The sequence below is a fragment of the Lygodium microphyllum genome, chromosome 25 (assembly GCF_053477565.2).
Source record: "Lygodium microphyllum isolate KBCC chromosome 25, Lygodium_microphyllum_v1.1.10, whole genome shotgun sequence".
Taxonomy (NCBI): Eukaryota; Viridiplantae; Streptophyta; class Polypodiopsida; order Schizaeales; family Lygodiaceae; genus Lygodium; species Lygodium microphyllum.
The window spans coordinates 63,632,227-63,651,327 of NC_141159.1; the positions used below are offsets into that span (position 1 = coordinate 63,632,227).

General features: G+C 42.8%; 1 protein-coding gene across 6 annotated transcripts in view; it reads left to right on the forward strand.

Moving 5' to 3' along the window:
• Positions 1–3,420: 3,420 nt before the first annotated feature.
• LOC148014301 (E3 ubiquitin-protein ligase UPL5-like) overlaps positions 3,421–19,101 on the forward strand; it is a 70,330-nt gene continuing 54,649 nt past the window's right edge. For 2 of the 6 annotated variants that reach the window (XR_015688576.1, XM_087666213.1), the window contains exons 1-3: positions 3,421–3,609; positions 3,729–3,775; positions 3,867–6,507. Coding sequence is in view for 1 of the 6 variants with exons in the window: in XM_087666213.1 (XP_087522339.1) it covers positions 3,945–6,507 (2,563 nt within the window). In the remaining 5 variants the exon portion in view is untranslated. Of the gene's footprint in view, positions 3,779–3,866; positions 6,508–19,101 lie in introns of all 6 variants that reach the window. The other 4 variants (XR_015688579.1, XR_015688577.1, XR_015688580.1 and 1 more) reach the window with 4 other exon arrangements.

Consider the following 19,101-nt stretch of genomic DNA (forward strand, 5'->3'; position numbering starts at 1 on the left):
TATCGGCAGGCGTCACGAGAAAAAGAACGGGCTGCAGAAGTCGAACTGGTCGTGAGAGAGAGAGAGAGAGACAATGGCTGATGGGACGGCCAGAGGTGCATCACGATGGGGGAGCAGAGGTCTCTCTCTCTCTCTCTCTCTCTGCAGAAAATGGGGGAGTGAGGCGACAGAGCCATTGGACTCCCTCTCTCTTCGACAGAGAGCAAGGGTGCAGAAGTCAAACGCGCGTTCTCTCTCTCTCTCTCTCTCTCTCTCTCTCTCTCGATGGCTCTGACGGTGCAAAAGTCGAACGGGCGGGTGGAAGGCAACTTCTCTCTCTCTCTCTCACGTCCAGTCGTCAAAGAGAACGCGCGTTCTCTCTCTGACGACTGGCCGTGAGAGAGAGAGAGAGAGAGAGAGAGAGAGAGAGAGAATGGCAGTACCACAGAATGGCCCTCCCGCACAACACTACAGCAGTACCACAGAATGGGCCTCTTGCTAGAAAGGGCAGCTGGACTGGCAAAAAGAGAGAGAGAGAGAGAGAGAGAGAGAGAGAGAGAGAGAGAGAGAGAGAGAGAGAGAGAAGTAATACTTCTACTAACCAGCAGTGGAGAGAGAGAGAGAGATATGATGGGCAGTGGAGAGGATTGACCAATAGTGGAGAGAGAGAGAGAACACAAAAATGGCCACAGAGAGAGAGAGAGAAAGAGAGGATTGACCTGTTGCTTGCTGCTTGCTCCTGCTGCCTACTGGCTTGCCTCCTCCTGTCCCGTGAGAGTGAGAGTGAGAGTGAGAGGAGAAGAGAAGAGAAGGTGGTGGAAGGAGACCACGTTTCCTTCTACCCCCAATCATGTGACATAAATGGTCACTTACCTTTTCTTTTGCCCCCAATCATGTGACATAAATGGTCACTTTGGTTTGGTTTGGGAGTTAGGTTCGGGAGCACTGTGGTGGTTCTTCGACACTTTCCCGAACCTGTAGCTCAAATAATAATGTAGTATAAATGACTCAAGGTGGTTGCATGGACCACAAGTTAAGAGTATAGTTTAAAAAGCTGTTTTTTGGAAAATCCATTTTTACAATATCTCGCAATAGAAAAACGATCTCTAAAAACGGGCCGCCCGGGTTATTGGAAACAACGAGATCTACAACTTTCATATTGGACGTTTTTTTATCCAAACAACACACAAAGAGATATCTCGAAATTAGTGCTACAGAGTGGAACAACCATATCTTGCATGAAGAACAACTCAACTCTCTCTCCAAGAAGAGAAGCTCTTGAAAGCTTATAAAAGAGGAGGCTCTCTTTGGGTGTAACAGAGGGGTGAAGGAAGCATCACTTTGCATGTATCCAAGAGGAGAAGAGAAGGTGCAAGTGCTACGGAAGCCCTGCTGAAATAAGTTCCAAGAGGAGAAGAGAAGGTGCAAGTGCTGTGGAAGCTTTGCTGAAATCAAGTTCCAAGAGGAGAAGAGAAGGTGCAAGTGCTGCGGAAGCTTTGCTGAAATCAAGCGCCAAGAGGAGAGCCCTACACATATTGTGTAGGAGAGAAGGAGACTCAAGAAGGATCAAAAGGTGCCAACTTCCAAGTTGTGCAAGTGTTAGCCGGTTGTATACCATGCAAGGAACCATGACCTTGTTTCCAAGTTCTATAATTAAGAATTGGCTTATGTGTAACGGAGGAGCTTGCTCCTTGTCAATAATATAACTCCACAAGGGGGGGACTGGCCCATCTTCCAGTCCCTAGTGTGTTGCCAAATTTTCTATCTCTCTCTCTACATCTTTCTTTTCTCTCATCTACTCTCCCTTTGTGCCAATATAATATTCGCCATATATATTTTAAGTATATAAGAAAGTCGAGCGTGTATCTCGGATTTTATAACACAATGGGCTACAATCAACAGGGAAACAATTATTGTATGCAAGTCAAAGGGTGGTCTTGGGTTATTGGTTTTGCAAAGGCTTGACCTTAAGTAACCTTAGTAATAAGTTGTTAAGGAGTTTCAAAATCGAGCATGGATGGGATAAAATCTATGAGCTTAGCTAAATTGGGCGGGCAAGCTATTCAACATTAAGATTAAGCTTACTATCCAACACTTAGACACAATCCAAACTATGGTACCTTGCTGGTGTGAGGTAGTGTGGATATAGCCAAGGTGATGCCTCTCTATAGTAATTGTCTAGGTCCAACATGTAACCTATGAAAATGAATCGCAACAACTATGCCGAAAATCATTGCTAAGGTAGAGGGCAAAGGAGGTAAGTAGTGGATTGACCTATGCGACATGAGAAAAATGGTTTGGAAACATTGAGAGGAGATACACAAAGAGTTCCATATTATGACAAGGGAGCTTGAATTGCTAGAAGAAGGGGAAAAAAAGAGCGAGTGGCCCATCTCTCAGTTTGTTTATTGACCTAGCATGTTGGCCTCTATGAAATACAAGGGAAGTGCAAGCTATCTTGGATAAGGAAAAGAGTGAGTTTTCTCCAAGTGAGCACTTTATTTGTGGGGGCTAAAGCTAAATACATGGGACAAGCTTTTCCCCGATGCCTTTTTGTAGGTTAAGGGGCATAGAAGCAGGAGGCTCTGAAAGACAACCTTAACCAATAGGCTTGATGTGCTTTTGTGGAGTTTGTTATTTTAGAAACTCCTTATAAAAGACAAAATTGCTAAGTTACGTAATTGTTACCCACTTTGCAAGTTAAAGGGCATAGAAGTAGGAGTCATCATATCTTTGAAGCATATGGAGGAAGTTCGAATGTTTCAAGCGGGCTTCCATTTTGTTATCAAATGTAAACTTGCACTTTTTAGGCAATTCAAGGAGGCATGCCTAAAAGATGCTTGGAAAATTTGGGTTGTGTTAATGATAGTGGTTATTAAATTGTGGTAGATTAAAAACGAAGGAAGAGAAGGGGCCCCTAGATTCCATCATGATGACATGCACAATGCTTGTGAGAAGTGCTTGAAGGAGGTTAAAGTTTTGTTTAGGTCCCTTGGAAGGTTGTTGGTGGATCTATAAGGTCGCTAGCAAGGGTTTTGCTAAGGTCCTTCAAGGGAGTTGTAAATATTTTACCACTTCTATTAAAACGTGTCCTCATGTTTAAAGAAAAGTGAGACTCTATCGATTTCATGTGATTTGAGAAGGAAGTAAATTTGATTTCATAAGGGAGTGCCTTAAAGCTAAGCTATATTATTAAGTAAATTTGAGAAGGAAGTAAATTTGATTTCATAAGGGAGTGCCTTAAAGCTAAGCTATATTATTAAAAGTGTCATAGACGGCCCAACCAGTGGGTGACGTGGACAAGGAGCACAGGAGACCGCAGCTGAGGTGTGCAGCATAACCTGTTAGGATGTTGACGCGTGGCATGCGAATCTGTTGGCTGGCTGCCCTTGGTCCCGGCTTTGCATTCTTGCTTTAGTTCTTTTCTCCCATGCGTCTCTCTCTCTCTCTCTCTCTCTCTCTCTCTCTCGCGTCCCCCGTCCCCATTTCCCTGCCTGCGTTCCTGCGTTCCTGCGTTCAACCCCAGTTTGCTCTGCTTTTCTCCATCGCCTCGCAGGCATTTCCGGCCTCTCATCGGTTGGAGCGACTCGGACACTCGTTCTTCTCAAGATTTGGCTTCATGCAATATAGGTCTGGCAGCTCTTGGAGGTCGATGATCGGATTTTTGCCTTGATTTTGTCATTTGTAGAAGGTTCATGGCTGTCATAGACACATGCCTCTCATCTCAACATTGGCTTCATGTAATACAGGTCTGGCAGCTCTCGGAGGCCGATGATCGGACTTTTGCTTTTCATTGGTAGCGGGTGTTTGCTCTGATTAATTTATTGGTAGAAGGTATCTGGCTGTCATAGACACATGTATCTCAAGATTGACTTCATGTGATACAGGTTTGGCAACTCTTGAAGGCCGATGATCGGACTTTGGCTTTGATTATTTGATTGGTACAAGGTATATGGCCGTGATAGATGGTACTTTCAGGGCTCGTGCACACATTCCGGAGGCTTCTTGGCCACGTCTGGCACACCTCCTGTCTGAGCATCCGCTCTGACATGGATGCTCAATGCGGTGATCAAGTCCTGTTTGTTGAGGCTATGGAACGGCAATCACAAGCAAATGCACGGGCCAGTCAGGCTGCTACTAGGATTGGCCCCATGAAGAGGAAGTTGGATGAGTTGGATGCTGGAGCTGCCACAGATTTCCATAGAGTCACTACAGTGCGTGTACGACCTTGTCGACAGGGCAGAGATGATCTGCAAGATGGGGTTTTGCCTGAGAGGGCACGTGCTGATTTCTACAACCCTGTAGAGGCTCAGTCTTTGGATGTAGAAAGCGAGTCCAGAGATGAGAACGGCAATGCAGCGGATGAGTCAGATGCCTTGTTGGATGAAGTATGTGCAGGAACCCTTATGTTTGAGGATGCTGTTATGGGCTTGACTGAAGAAGATGTACAGAGGGATGCTTGTGCACTGCTCGAAGTGAAGTTTGTTGAGGAACAAGCAGCGTGCTTGCCACCTCCTGATTCAAGGACTTCTGAAGAATCTCAAGAGAGGAACTATGTGATTTATGAAACAGGTGGCACAGAGAAAATGGAGCCGGAGATTGGCACCATGGAAGGGGTTAGGGAGCTTGAGGATTGTAGTGCCGAAACTATAAAGTTAAAGGTGCAAGAAAAGTCATCATGTTCTAGGCTGGGTGCCAGTTCCAAAGGTGCTGATTATCAGATTGAACTTGAGGAGGCATTTCCTCAAATCAATAGACATTGTCCAGGCTCATCTAGTGGTTCAAGCTCTGAAATTGACTTTATGGCTCATGCAAGTTGTTATAATTTAGCTGCTGATAGGTTCCACAACAATAGGCTTCAGTTTTTTGTCAGGACTTATATTGATGGTCGCACTATTGTTCTTCAAGCCAATGCATTTGATGTGATTGAGCACGTGCATCGGCAAATATTTCTTCGAACAGGTTTACCAATGTCTGAGCAACGCCTTATCTATCGTGGAAGGCAGCTGCAGCATGACCAGACACTTGCAGAATATAGAGTTGTTAATGATGCAACATTGTTTTTGGTTGCACGAATGCGTAGCACAGCTCTTCCTCGTTCGTGGCAGCTTGTTAATAATTTGGTTGCTACAATAAGACAGACATGCATCATGAGAAACCAAGAAGACCCCCTTGGGCTCAAGTTGATGCAGGCTCAAGACAGCATCAAATGTGGTGTAAAAGATTTTCTGAAGATGGCTTTAAAATCTGCCCCATTGTCAGAGCATCTGCAGGTGTTCCAACTTTCTGGGGCCACATCAGCATTAGTGTTATTGCTACTATCTGACATCAAATCAAATCGAGAGTGTGCTGAAGATTCAATTAGGTTGTTTCTTTCATCAAACGAGGATTGCTTACCATCGCACATCTATTCTCATCGAGCACCATTGCTCCTGGACTTCTGTAAATTGCTGTCAAAATGTGCACCTACTCACACACTCTATCCTGTTTGCCGCAGTGCTCTTGGTAGTTTACTTGATGCAGATGGTGCTGGTCATGGCAGTGCATATTTCAGCGAACCCAGTGCAGAAACTATAATCCATGACTTCGCCCCTTTTGTGAATGAGCTCTCAACATGTCTATCTTTCAGTTTACGATGGGCGGCCAAGGAGCAATCAGCTCATTTTGCCTCTTGTTTTAGGGAAGCACAGGACTTCAACGCTTTCATTAGCCCTCTTTGCAAAGCTATAAGAGTGTACAAAGAGGCAGATCCAACTGATTGGGTTTGGGTCTCTCCTAAAGCTGATGACAAAACATGTGTAGATATGCCCAGTGGCAGCCTCAAGAGCACCATGTGCATCACATGCACAGATGCCTCAAAGGATGCTGATTTTGGAAGGGGCTGTATGCAATTGTCACACATTGCCAGTTCTGCTGATGGACTAGACACGGTAGTGGGTTCCCAGCTGTGGCTACAAAAGATCTTCCTTGAACTGCTCCAAGATTTGGATAGTTGTCTAGGAGTTGAAACTGCTGGGCTACCAGCAGGTGATGAAAAGTCTTACGGTTGGGCTCCATATTTAGCCGTACTTAAAGGGTTGTACACCATAGCTAAATTGTATAGCGGTGCTATGGATGCATTGCTTACAATGCTCCAATCACGGCGATCAGCTTTGAATCTACTGATCAAACAGTCGCGGTGGCAAGATGATCATTCTTGGCTGTTAGATCACAGGTCTCTTTTGGATTTTGATTCAAAGAAGAAGCTTGTGATGGCAATGCTCCCAGAACCACAGGATGATCATGATGATAGGCAGGAGATCTTTGTGCAACGCTCTCATCTCCTCCCTGATTCTTTTGAGTTGCTAGCATATGCTGATCCAGATGCTTTACAAGGTGGCATTTCTTTGGAGTTCTCAGCAGAGGAGGCGACAGGACCGGGTGTTCTTCGAGAATGGTTTTCTTTGATTTGCCGTGAGATTTTCAATCCTCAAAATGCTCTCTTTTTGTCTAGCCCAAGTGATCGAAGAAGAATTTTTCCCAATCCTGGTATGTATATTTCTAGACTGACTATCTAATGTTGAGGTTTAGTTGCCTGCACTCTCTTGAAATAAGTTTTTGAATATCCTGAGCTCCTCTTTTTATCATATGTCTCCTCTTATGAGTTGTCATAACTGGTATTGGCTAAGTTTTTCCTGGCTGTACATAGGCTAGGATAGTAAATTCATAATCTGCTTGCAGGAGCTGGTAATAGGTTAGAAAAATATGTTGCTACGAGTTTTCTGCACGTGCTGGATTTTGGGCCATGGCTGGCTTGTTAGAGTAATATATTAAGTTGTGTGCACCTTCAATTCTATTGTGCGATGAGAATTTATCTTGTGCAATCATGTGTATGAACACAATTATGGAATAGGTAGAAAAGGTGAAGATAAGAAACACATTGATACATCATTGCTGTGCAGCAGCATACATGAGGAAAACTCTTGTAGTGCGAGGATAGTGAGCTAAATCAATCATTTTCACTCTCCTGGCAACAAATTTGACAGTTTTGACTAGACATCACAATTGGGAGAGATTGGTTTCTGCTTCTTCAAGGATACCTTTTTGAGACTAGGCACCACAGGCCTTCCTCATCTGGATATGCTCATCTAGCAAGCAGACTACAAGATGATATTTTAGCACATCTATAAGGGCATATTCTTTACTGATGGCGAGAGCTCCCAAGTTCTTTTCAAAAGAAGTTGCATAAGGAATACATGAGTTGCTAGGGGTCATGCAACTTTTGGCTAGGCTGGGGAGAGTGTTTCTAGATGGATTTTAAACCTTGCAGAGGCGGCTGGAAACCAGCTGTATTTTGCATGCCGACATTGGTGGGTGTATTGGCATCTATAGTGCGAAACACTGAACCATGCCTAAAATATAACTTGGATGTGTAGATTGTGGTGGACTTGTTTTCTGCCCATAAGAGGCATGCTGTACATTATGCCCTTGTGGAAGAACAAACTTATGGATTGGAGGTCCTTGTGCATACACCATCATTGGTGGCGGTGCATGCCATGCCTTTGACTAGTTGAATGTGCATGATCTTCTTGTGACTGCAAACTAAGATTGTGCCCTTTTCCCCTTCACATTGGAAGTAACTTGTATAAAATCGGCAAATTGAGGTTATCGAATTTAATTGTTGCAAAGTGTTTACAACACTTGCCAATTGTGCCCTAAACATTGCATCTACTTTCTATTCATCGTGAATCTAAGGGGTTGCATGTGAATGAGTTGCATGCTTGCCATTCACACTTGTTGCTTTGTGTCCTGAAGAATTTTGAGCATCCAATGACTCAGAATCATACACAAATTGCCCATTTGATCTCTTATGGTTGGAGAATTGGCAGCTAGCCATTTGTCAAAAGCCCCATCTCCAATGTGAAAAGATGAGAGAATGGGAACCTTGTAGAGGTTCTTAAGCTTGGTCCACACTTGGGATGACATAGTTTAACTCCTTCACATGAACCAACACATTGTTAGTACAATTGAGCAAGTGGAATATCAAGGCTCTAGCATTGAACATCTCCTATAAATCAGCCTGATCTTGTGAATCTTCATCAGCATGGGTCAGTGTGGGGCGGGAGGGGACAAAAGTCAACATCTTGTAGTTATCAAGAATGAACTTGGTCTCCACCTTCCATCGTGCATAATTGGTGCCTATCCAACTTTTGAGCATTTATAAAACTAGGAGTATAGAATCATGCACCTTGGTGCAAGGAGAGGGAAATGAGGCTTCGTCCTCTTAACCATTGGGAAGTAGAGGTAGAGAAGGATCCATCAAATTCTAAGAACTCAAGGAATATTTCTTCAATGCTGCACATGAATGAGACACGTGGTAAGTTAAAGGTACCACCAAAGACAAGGGTATCGAGTCATTGGGATGGCTGTCCACCTATTAAAATGCAAGGTCATAGCTGCATAGGCAGATGCCCATCTGTAAATGCAGCTGTCCCAGCCACTACGAGATGAAACTCAGCACGAGCACCACTAGAAATAGCAAAGACTTCTTTGCCATGTTATAGAATACGAGGTCCAAAGATACTTACGTCTCTTTCTCTTGGAGCTCCAGAAGTGCCACATAACACTACTATGAGATAGGAGACCGGCTCACTTAGATGGACCTATATAGAGAGTAGTGATAGACTTTTTCCATAGATTAGACCCTATAGATATTATTAGTCAAGTACAAACAAATCCACCCTACCAGATTTCACTCCAAGCACAATGACCTCGTCTAATAGGACCACGACCTAGAAGACCGCGTCATAGGTAGATTAGAGCTATCATTGTGAGACACTCGAGACCCACCACTAGGCACATTAGTCAAGCGGTTGGGAGTGCATTATAGCTGACATCATGCACATATCTTTAGGTCAGCTACAATCTCCACTTTCATACATATAACTATAGATATACATTGCAAGGTCCTATAGTCTCCACTAGAGTTTCTTAAATACTAGTGTTAGATTAGGGTGCCTATTTCATTCTACTAATGAGATGACATGGGACATGCATATACTCTAGCATTATCTCATTGTACTCTTATTTTCAACTTAGATTGAGACTCACAGACAAGAGATGATAGATGTTTGTATTGCTAATATAACTAAGGGCAACCAAGTTACCTACAGTTTCAACTGGCATGGGTCTCTTTTGTTGCAGGAAGATCAAAGCAGTCTCAACCACAATGCTACCATGGTGATCGAACAAGCCTTATTCTACCCACTATTGTAGAAAAGGTCAAAATCAAGTGGAGTACAAGCATGTTGGTAAAAAACCAGCAAATACCCATGCTAGTCATTCACCTCCTTTATCAAATAATTTCTCCAAGACACCTTCCCATATTGGTCATTTCTCTTTCAATCCCTCCAAAGGTACATCCAACAAACCAAAGAGGTGCAATTATTATTGAAAGACCGGGCATGACATCACTAAATGTCGTAAGTGCATTGGATCGGAGAAGAATTAGAAGTCAGGTCTCATTGTCACCAATGAGATTGCTAACCTTGTTTGTGGCTTCTACTTGGTATATCGATAGTGGTGCTTCTAAGCATATCATTTCTTATTGAGGATTATTCTCATCCATTTATCATATAGCTGAGTGGGGCATAGTTGTGTGCAAACAATGCCTCTTATGCAATTGAAGGCATTGGTACTGTGCAAGTTAAATACTATTTCTGGCACTTCCGTGACATTATAGAATGTCCTCTATGTACTAGGCATTAAGAAGAACCTTCTTTCCATCTCAACCATTGCTACTTTGGACTTTTGTGTCCTCTTTGATGGCCCTCAGTGTGTGGTTTATGATGATCAGGTATCTTCTTAAAGGAAGCGAGTCCGAAGTGGAAGCATGCGAGCGGAAGTAAGAGCTATGGTTGAAGGAGCAAGAACGAGAGAGAGAGAGAGAGAGAGAGAGAGAGAGAGAGAGAGAGTGGAAACTCCAACAATCACAAATGTGTGACCGGCCTTTCCTTTGGTAGCATATAGCGTGCCACAACTCCCATTGCAAATGCTATGTTAGGACAAGTGGCTATCATGGCATACATCAAACTACCCACTGCGGATGCATAAGGGATCTTGGCCATCTCAGCCTTTTACTCATCAGATTGCGGACAATTGGCCCGACTAACCTTCACATAAGAAAAGGACAGTCAATAGGCTTACCATCCTACATATGAAACCACTCAAGGACTTTCTAGATATACTCCTTTTGTGATGACAAATAAAGGAGCCCCTTAGAGTAATTGCATATGATGTGCATCCCAAGAATATGCAAGGCTTGTCCCATGTTCTTCACCTCAAATCTTTTCTTGAGCTGAGTTTTCAAGGTATCTAGTTCATCATGAGCTCTCTCAACAATAAGCATATTGTCCACATAGAGTACCAAAATCATAAGGCTGCCATCACGAGCCTTCTTCGTGTATGAACACGGATCCATAGTACTACGGCTATATCCTTGTGAATGCATAAAAGCATCAAATTTGTGGTACTATTCCCCAGGTGCTTGCTTAAGGCCACAAAGGCTCTTTCTTAACTTGCACACTAGGTGTTCCCTACCTTTTTTTTCAAGGTCCTTAGATTGCTGCATATAAATCTTATCATGCAAGTCCCCATGTAAAAAAGCCGTCTTTACATCCATTTGATAAAAGTCTAGATCTAACTGAGCAACCAATGCTAGTACCAAGTGTAGGGTCATCATTTTGACCACAGGAGAAAAGGCTTCGTTGAAGTCAACACCATATTCCTGGTTGAAACCCTTAGCTACCAATCTCGCCTTATAAGCGGGCTTGGGGTGTCCAAGGATACTTTTTAGCTTATATACCCACTTGCATGGCAATGCCTTCTTGTTACTAGGCAAAGGAATCAAATTCCATGTATGTTTAGTCTGTAAGGAGGCAAACTCTGATTGCATAGCCGTGTCCCATGAGTGACTATGATCTCAGTGCACGGTCTCATCATAAGAGAGAGACTCACTTGCATCTGTTACCATAGCATAATCCATGGAGGGCATAAAGCGCTCAGGCTGATATCGAGCTCTAGTAGAGCGTCTCAAAGGAGGCTGATCCTACACAATAGGCAGGACCTGGGCCACTGGAGCATCAGCTGTGCATGTTGTCTAGCTAGCTGTACGGGAGCGAGCAGAGCCTCCTAAAAGATCAACTTGAATACCTCAACCACTTGCTCAGGCTACTTATGCGTCTTTTTCTCATGAAAAATGACATCATGGCTGCAGATAACTTTGTGAGCTTGCGGATCCCATAGGCAATAGCCTTTCTCACCTGCATCCCCATAACCAATAAAGATGCATTTCACGGACTTAGGATCTAGGTTATTGTGCTTGTTTTTGGGAACATGGTAGAATGCCTCAACCAAAGACACGCAAATGAGCATATGATGGAGGTTTTCCAATCCAGAACTTCTTTGCAACTTGGCAATCAATAGCAATGCAAGGGGACCAATCAATCAAGTGTACCATAGTAGTAATTGCCTCAGCTCAAAAGTGTTGTGGTAAGTCTACCTAGCTAAGCATATTGTGACTCTCTCCTGAATCGTCCTGTTCATGCGTTTGGTAATATCATTTTGGGGAGGGGTGTAAGGGGCGGCCAACTAATGCTTAATACCTTGGTCATCATGAATCTGCTCAAAAGCTTTCGAGACATACTCACCCCCATTATTAGGTCTTAGGCATTTCAACCTATATCCCTACTAGTTCTCAACAAGAGTAAGTCATGTGAGTAATCATCAATGAAGGTGACAAAGTACTTCGCACCACTAGTGACTAATAGGACATGGGACCACATACATCGGAATGAACAAGAGCCAAAGGCTCACCCATGCGCTTCATGCTAGTCTTCTTATGCGAATTACGTGTCTGCTTGCCATATAAACAATAATCGCAAGACTCAAAACACTTATAGTCTAGGGGCGGGAGATATTGTAAACTGGTAACAATTTTTATTCCTTTCAAAGACATGTACCCAAGGCGACAATGCCAAAGAAATACATGTGGAACTGTAATCACAACCAAAACATGGTCAACTGACCTAGATACAAGTAAAGGATAGAGGATACTAGACTTAGCACCAGGTGTAATAACAAGATTTCCACGGGTAATCTTCCATGAGGAATCACCAAAAGAGACAACATAACCTGCATCATCCAAAGTGTCAGTAGAGATAAGGCTCTTCGTGAGACCCGGTGCATGATATATATCATGAAGAGCGAATGTGTTGCTTGAACCAAAATGCAGTTGGACATCACCAATGCCAACCATCTCCAATGCCAAGTCATTATCGAAATGGATAGATTCAGTCATACTACGATAGGAGTGAAACCACTCTCTACGAGGGGTCACATGAAAGGAAGTCCCTGAATCTATTAACCAACATTGAGTATATTGTGACAAAGCATCAATCAGCTGTGAAGCATCCAAAGAAGAAGTTGTCAAGATAAGATCATCGGATGTATGAGGCTGCACTACATTAATCTCCTCAATCTTGACACTAGACTTGCTAGGCAAAGTGCTGCGATCATCATTCTTGTCTTGTACTTTACCTTTGCCCTTTTCCTTGCGCTTGTCTTTACGCATTTTATGGCATTGTGGTCGAATATGATTTGCTTTCTCATAATAATGACAAGTAAGACCGGACTTACGGCCACATGACTTATTGCGAGAATGCCCACGTGTCCGAGATTGAGACCTATTAGAGTCTCTACAATGGCCATTTCCATCTTGCCGGCCTTTCACAGTCAATGCATGTGACGTACGGGAAACATCCACATTCTTTCTGTTCACCTCTCTTGTCAAGAGGGTACTCTCAACATCTTGCAATTTCAGCCCATGCTTAGCACAGAGAGCCATATGGAAAGTGTCCCATGACTCAGGTAGAGTACCAAGCAGAAGTAAAGGATGCAAAGTATCCTTGAACTCAATCTCCTACAAAGCTAAATGGCTGATGATGGAGTGAAACTCATTCAAGTGTGCAGACATAGAAGTTCCTTCCGTCGTGTGATGGACCATCAATTGTTTTAGTTGATACAGTTGAGGTGCAGGACTTTGCTTGCCATAAAGATTCTTAATTTGTGTCCAAAGCTCATATGTAGTTTGATTTTCTATCACAACATTGTAGTGAACCTACTTAGAGAGAGAAAATGATTGCAGACTTACATAGCTCATCTAGTTTATCCCAATCCTTAGCCGCTGTGTTTTCGGGTTTGGCACCCCATTTTTGAGTGGTCGAACCTGCAATTTCTGCACTAAAACTTGCCATACTTGGGTCTTCCAATAGTTGTAATTAGTCCCATCTAGTTTCTCAATATTGAAGATAGCAATGTCGCAAGAACCTCTAGCCATAATGAGACCAAGCAAGTATATAGAAGGGCAAGATGGGCTGTTGTAATACCTTGCAAATCAGCCCCAAAACCATTGCCAAATCACGCGGGAGATAGGAGATATTGCCAAAGTAATGAGCTGTCTGCAAAGTGTAAGCAAAAGACTGTCAAGTATAGGTGATTGCCCTCAAATAGAATGCATAAAAATGAAATGATAAGCTGCTGTAATAAATTGCACCAATATGCCAACAACCAATTGTGAGCAACCAAGAAGGAAGAAGCAAGAAACAACCGGCTCCGAAGACTGTCACAACTGTAGTGTGTTAGAACCTATACATGCAATAGGCATAGACATCATGCACAGGGTAGGTCTCAAGGTAAATGAAGAGAATTGCTAGATGCATAATCCATTGAGCAAAGTACATAACTAACAAGCATATAAATACCATTGACAACACCTTGACAGACATAAGTATCAGGTCCAAGCCAAGAGATCAAATCAGCCCATGATAGGGTAGTTGCATCCAATAAATATCAAGAGAGCATGTACATGCCACAATGAGTCCCATTGTCTCACTGTGATAAGCTTAAGCTCAACTACATAAACCAAATGCTCTATAGTACATCCAAGTGTCAAAGTGGCTCAATATATAAAGTCGAATAGCTCCTACTGAAGCAAAAGTCAAAATGCCAAATGAGCAAGCAAAGCGTAGAATATCATGGTGATGACATCAAGACATCCAAGATCCATAGAGCATACATCCGAAAGCATAAAACCCAATATGTACTTTAAGCCCGTAACTGTATAAGCCACTGAAGTAAGCAACACATGTAACCACAACCAATATTAATGTGATGGAGCTCAAATCTCATCTCAAAAGCATGCCATAGCATATTGGGAAGTATACATAACAATCGAAGTAGTGGTACATCCATTGAGTATTCCGTAAAGTATTGATGAGCATTAGGCATATAAGCTTTTCACTGATAAATGCTTGTTGCCCTGTTATTATAGCATTGAAATGACAATGAAATCTGAGCTATTTTAAACCCAAATTAATCCCAAAAGCATAATCATACCATCCGGGCATCAAAATAGCATCCTCGAAGCATACATTATGGAATTTACCAGAACAGTTCTGTTCTGTGTGAAATAGAGAACAGAAAGCTACACAGAATCAACTCTGTGAGTGTCCAAATTTGTAGATCTCATCACGCTCTTTGTTTCTAGCTATAGAATACCTAAATCCGATACCATATGCAAAAGTTGTGGCCAAAATATGATAGTGTTGTCAAGCTGCCATAGCTGTCCATGACTTCTACAACATGCTATGTATCACTCAAAATGGATAAAATGGCTACTCAGCTCAATAAGAACTCAACAAGGCTCAGTTAAGCCTTGGGAAGCTCCTTAACAAGTGCGGAGTAAACTGGAAGAAGAAAAGACTCAATGCATATCTCAAGAGAAAGAAACAATGGCTGCCATGAAACCTTGAGTTAAAGCTTTGAATCCATGCTTAAGCAAAGGATGAAGAAGCTCCTCGAATGGTTAGCTTTGATACTAGTTGAAGGGAGTGAGCTCGGAGTGGAAGCACGCGAGCAGAAGCAAGAGGCTATGGTGAAGGAGCAAGAGCAAGAGAGAGTGAGACACAAGATGTGGGAACTCTAACAGTTACGAATGTGTGACTGGCCTTCCTTTTCTACTCTTGGATCTCCTCCATCCATTTCTCTCTACATCCTTCTCTTTCTTGTGTCTCATTTCCTATGGGTAGCTCTATTTCTATTTTTTCTTCCTTTATCTCCTCTTCTTTTCCTTTCCCTACCTCTATCTATATCTCTATATTCTTTATCCCTATCACCTTTCCTAAGCCTCTTACACATTGCTCACCTTGAGTCTTAGCCTTCGGTTTCTTTGTATCTTATCACAGGGACGTGAAATTTTGAGATGCTTTAATCTTGCTAGTAATGTAAGTTACTAATCAAATGTACAAGGTTGTCAAGCATGTGTTGCACATGGTGGTTATTTTATGGTAATAGGCCAAGGACCTCAAGGATGCAGTGGGTGTTAAAGGCAAAAGTTGTGACAAGTTATGCCAATGGGGCTTTGGTGGTCAATTGGTGTTAGTTTTGATCCTAGGACAGTTGTTTGGCTAAGAAGTGTCAATGGTGACACTAGGGACTAGCATTAATTAATTAATTAATTGCAGTCTTAGGTTTCGTCTAAGGTTCAACAAAGGTTGGGGACCACTCTAGGTTGCAAATGGCTTAGCCAATTTAATAATGGATGGGCGCGTTCTAATTTAGGCAAGGTTAGAAGGGATGAAATTAATATTTAGAATTAAATAATTTTGAAAACTAATTTTGTTGGATAATGCTGAAAATGGGTTTAGAATGCTGCCACTTGGCACAAATACCCATGCAAATGTTGGGAATAAAGGCCTTGTGCCTTTAAATGTGCTTGGGTGTGAACGCACCCTTAGCACTTGTACTTACACATATATATCTATCTAAAAAACCTAAAGGTACACACTCGTCATTGTACCGAAAATGTGCTCACTCTCTACTCTGCTTGCTCTCGCTCTCTCTCTGTCTCTCACTGCGTGTAGGACTGTTTGCCTCGATTGTCGTGCTCTAATCGGCCCCTACAGCAAAGTGAGAAAAACATCTTTGGGCCTAGTTTGAGTCATTCAATGTTTTCTTAGCTTGTGAGAGAGAGAGAGAGGGAGGAGAGGTTGCTGATCAGAATTTGTTGCCGTGGAGACATTCAGGAGGCTAGTAACTACTGTAGGAGAACCTATTGATGCAGGTGATAGCATTTATGATGCATAAATGCATGCGATAGCATTTAATGCGGGCAACAATAGCTGGGCAACAGGCGACAACAATCTGGTTTGATGAGAGCAGGCAATAGTCAATTTCAGCCATTTTCAGCATGGAAAATTAGGAATTTCTCTCTGTTTTGCATTCTCTCACCTTCTTCAGCCCATTTTCAGGTTATCTCAGTGAATATCAGCCATTTGGAGAAGGTCACAGCCAGATTTGGTGGACAGCAAGAGATATTCTGTTGTAAACCCTCATTTACAATAGTAATTAGGGTTTAGTAGCCACCTTGGGACTCATGCCATTAGTCACGGGCATCGTACATTGAAATCAACACCTGAAATTCAGGGAATTGTTAGGAATTTTAGATACCAACTCATTCATTGTGAATTTGGGGCAGCATTTGGTTAGTTGGGGTTCCATTAGAGCAAGTCTTGGGTGAAATTAAAGAGGCAATTGGCTTGAATTGTTTGCTGTTTGTTGGTACAGCAAGGGGCTTTTGGATCAGCCAAGGAGATAGTGAAATCTTGGTGCTTGTATTCAACCCATTAGCAATTGAAGTTAAAGAAAAACTGAAAGGGGTGCCAATTTTGGGGCCAATAGGGTGTCCATTGTCCAAGATTATTAAGGTAAAGTGTGCATTTTAGTTTATGCTTATTTATCAATTGCTGTAATTAAGTACTTAATCATGTATTACCACCCTATTCGAGAAGAAAGGTTGGTTTCAGTATCTATTGCTTTTTGTACCTGCCACTTGGCACTTGTGACTTGCCATATCATGATCCATGAATCCTAACCCGTCATTGTAGCTATCTTCTTTTTTTGATCCATTGTACTTGCTTTCAATCTTATAAATGAAATTGGATCTTGGAAATTACCAGTGACTAGAGTTTTGGATTTACATTTTGTCTAACCTCTCATCATGTTCATGACTCATTGTTGAAAATCGAAGCAAAGACATTTGTGGTTTGTAAACTGAAATTAGTATTGGATGGATAATTCCTTGTGACAATCTATCGCATGGGTAGCCACTCTCATGTTAAAACAAAACAAGTATTATTTTACTAGTCTAATCCTTAATTTTCCATGTATTTTTTAACGACCATACAAAACATTGCGTGAGGGACCAGACCACCAGGGACTTGTCGCGGGAGGCGGACACGATTATGTCGGAGTCGATGATGGGGCAGGTGATGGAGGTGACCCAGTCTCGCTGTGGCCCTTGAGGGTGGCTTTGAGCTGACGAACAGGCCGGTGGAGTTGACGAGAAGTACGGGTGACGAGCTGCAGGTCGTTCTTGATGAGGATGAGGCGCTGCTGGGACAGGTGGCGTACACAGGTACTGATGGTGCCTTCAACTATTGGCGAGAGCTGCAAAACTGACGAGGGCTGTAGACAGTGGAGGCTACAGTTTGCAGACTGCAGACTGCTCTGATACCAAATGTAAAGATGGTGATAGGATCGAAATGCAGCTGAGAGTGCAGTAGACAGTGTGAGAGTGAGAGAGACAGAGTGAAGCATGACACCCAATCCAATAGACTGAAAGAGTGTAACAAGAAAGTATAAAGTACAATCCTTAAACCTTAGGGTTGTAAGGGGTGTTCACATCCGACACACACTAAGTGCCCATAAGTGTGTAACATAAGCACATAAGCACATACGACAATAAGACTATTAAGTCTGGGGGAAAAAACCTCTCCTACCGAGAGTAAAAATTGCCCTGGTGTCCTACTGATCGCCGACACTCCCATATGAGCGTAGGCGTAAGTGAGGCGTGAGTCAAATACCCAACAGTCCTCTCGATCTCGGCTTCCATGCACGGATCTTCTTCTTCATTTAATCCTTTAATGGTAATATTGAAAGTTTTTGTCCTTCCAAATCTTGCACGACCACGGCCATGGGTAGCCTTGGCTTGGCCTCCGAATTTTCCTTGACGGCGGTCCCCGCCAAGTTTGGGACATTTCCTTTTAAAATGCTCGGGTTCATTGCAGTGAAAACAACGCAGGCTTTGTTCACTTCGTTGAGTGGGGACAAAGTCATTGATTGCATTTGCTCTTAGCTTCTTCCATTGACCTTGACCCTGTCCTTGCGCCCTTTTTGTTGAGATGGCAAGCTCAACACGTGTGGATATTGATGATGGACCGCCTGGCTAGATGAGTCCGCACGTCTATACTTAGCGCGTTGGTGGTCATTATGATACTCACATGGCCACTGACTTATCACTTATTATATTTAGTTTGTTACACCTACCTGCAGCTGGCAAAGATATAACGCTAGTCGATTAGTGTAGTCGGTTATGCATTGTTTGACTTGGAAGGTCACTTTTCTTTATGTTGTATCTTATCTATACTTTGTGTACATTGTATAGTGTATGGAAGAAGAAGAAGAAATCGGCAAGAAAACGTTTTGGCCTCCATCTCTCTTCTTGTGTTCTTGAGTGAGCTTCCTCTTGTGTATACAGTGTGTGTTTGGCGGAGTAGCTCAAGCACATCCCCTATCACGCAATTCTTGACATGGTATCAGAGCCGTGCCATTGAGGGACGTTGATTTCGAAGGTTGAAGTGAAGGAGAAGAAGCAAGGTTCGAGCAAGCAAGCAACGGGTAAGAAGCTCTCCCATTCTTTCACGCTCTCTCTTGGATAGTTCCTGTGGAGACACCGGAAGCAGGGTCGAGCAAAAATCTCAGATTGCTGTGAGATTTGGTGTGCGAGCATATCACTATATATTTTGTAGATAATCCTTTAGGGCTTTCCGTAATTATTTTGGGCGTTTGAGGCCGTTTCAGGTCCCGTTTTAGAGTTGCAAGGTTGCGGACAATAGTTTCATGGCACATTGTGATTTCGACTGTATTGACCGAAAGTGGGTGCACAGGTTACAGATTTCGAATTTGTAATTTTTGAGGTGTTTGCAGGAAGCAAACATAGGGTTTATTTGCAAACAGGTTGCAGAT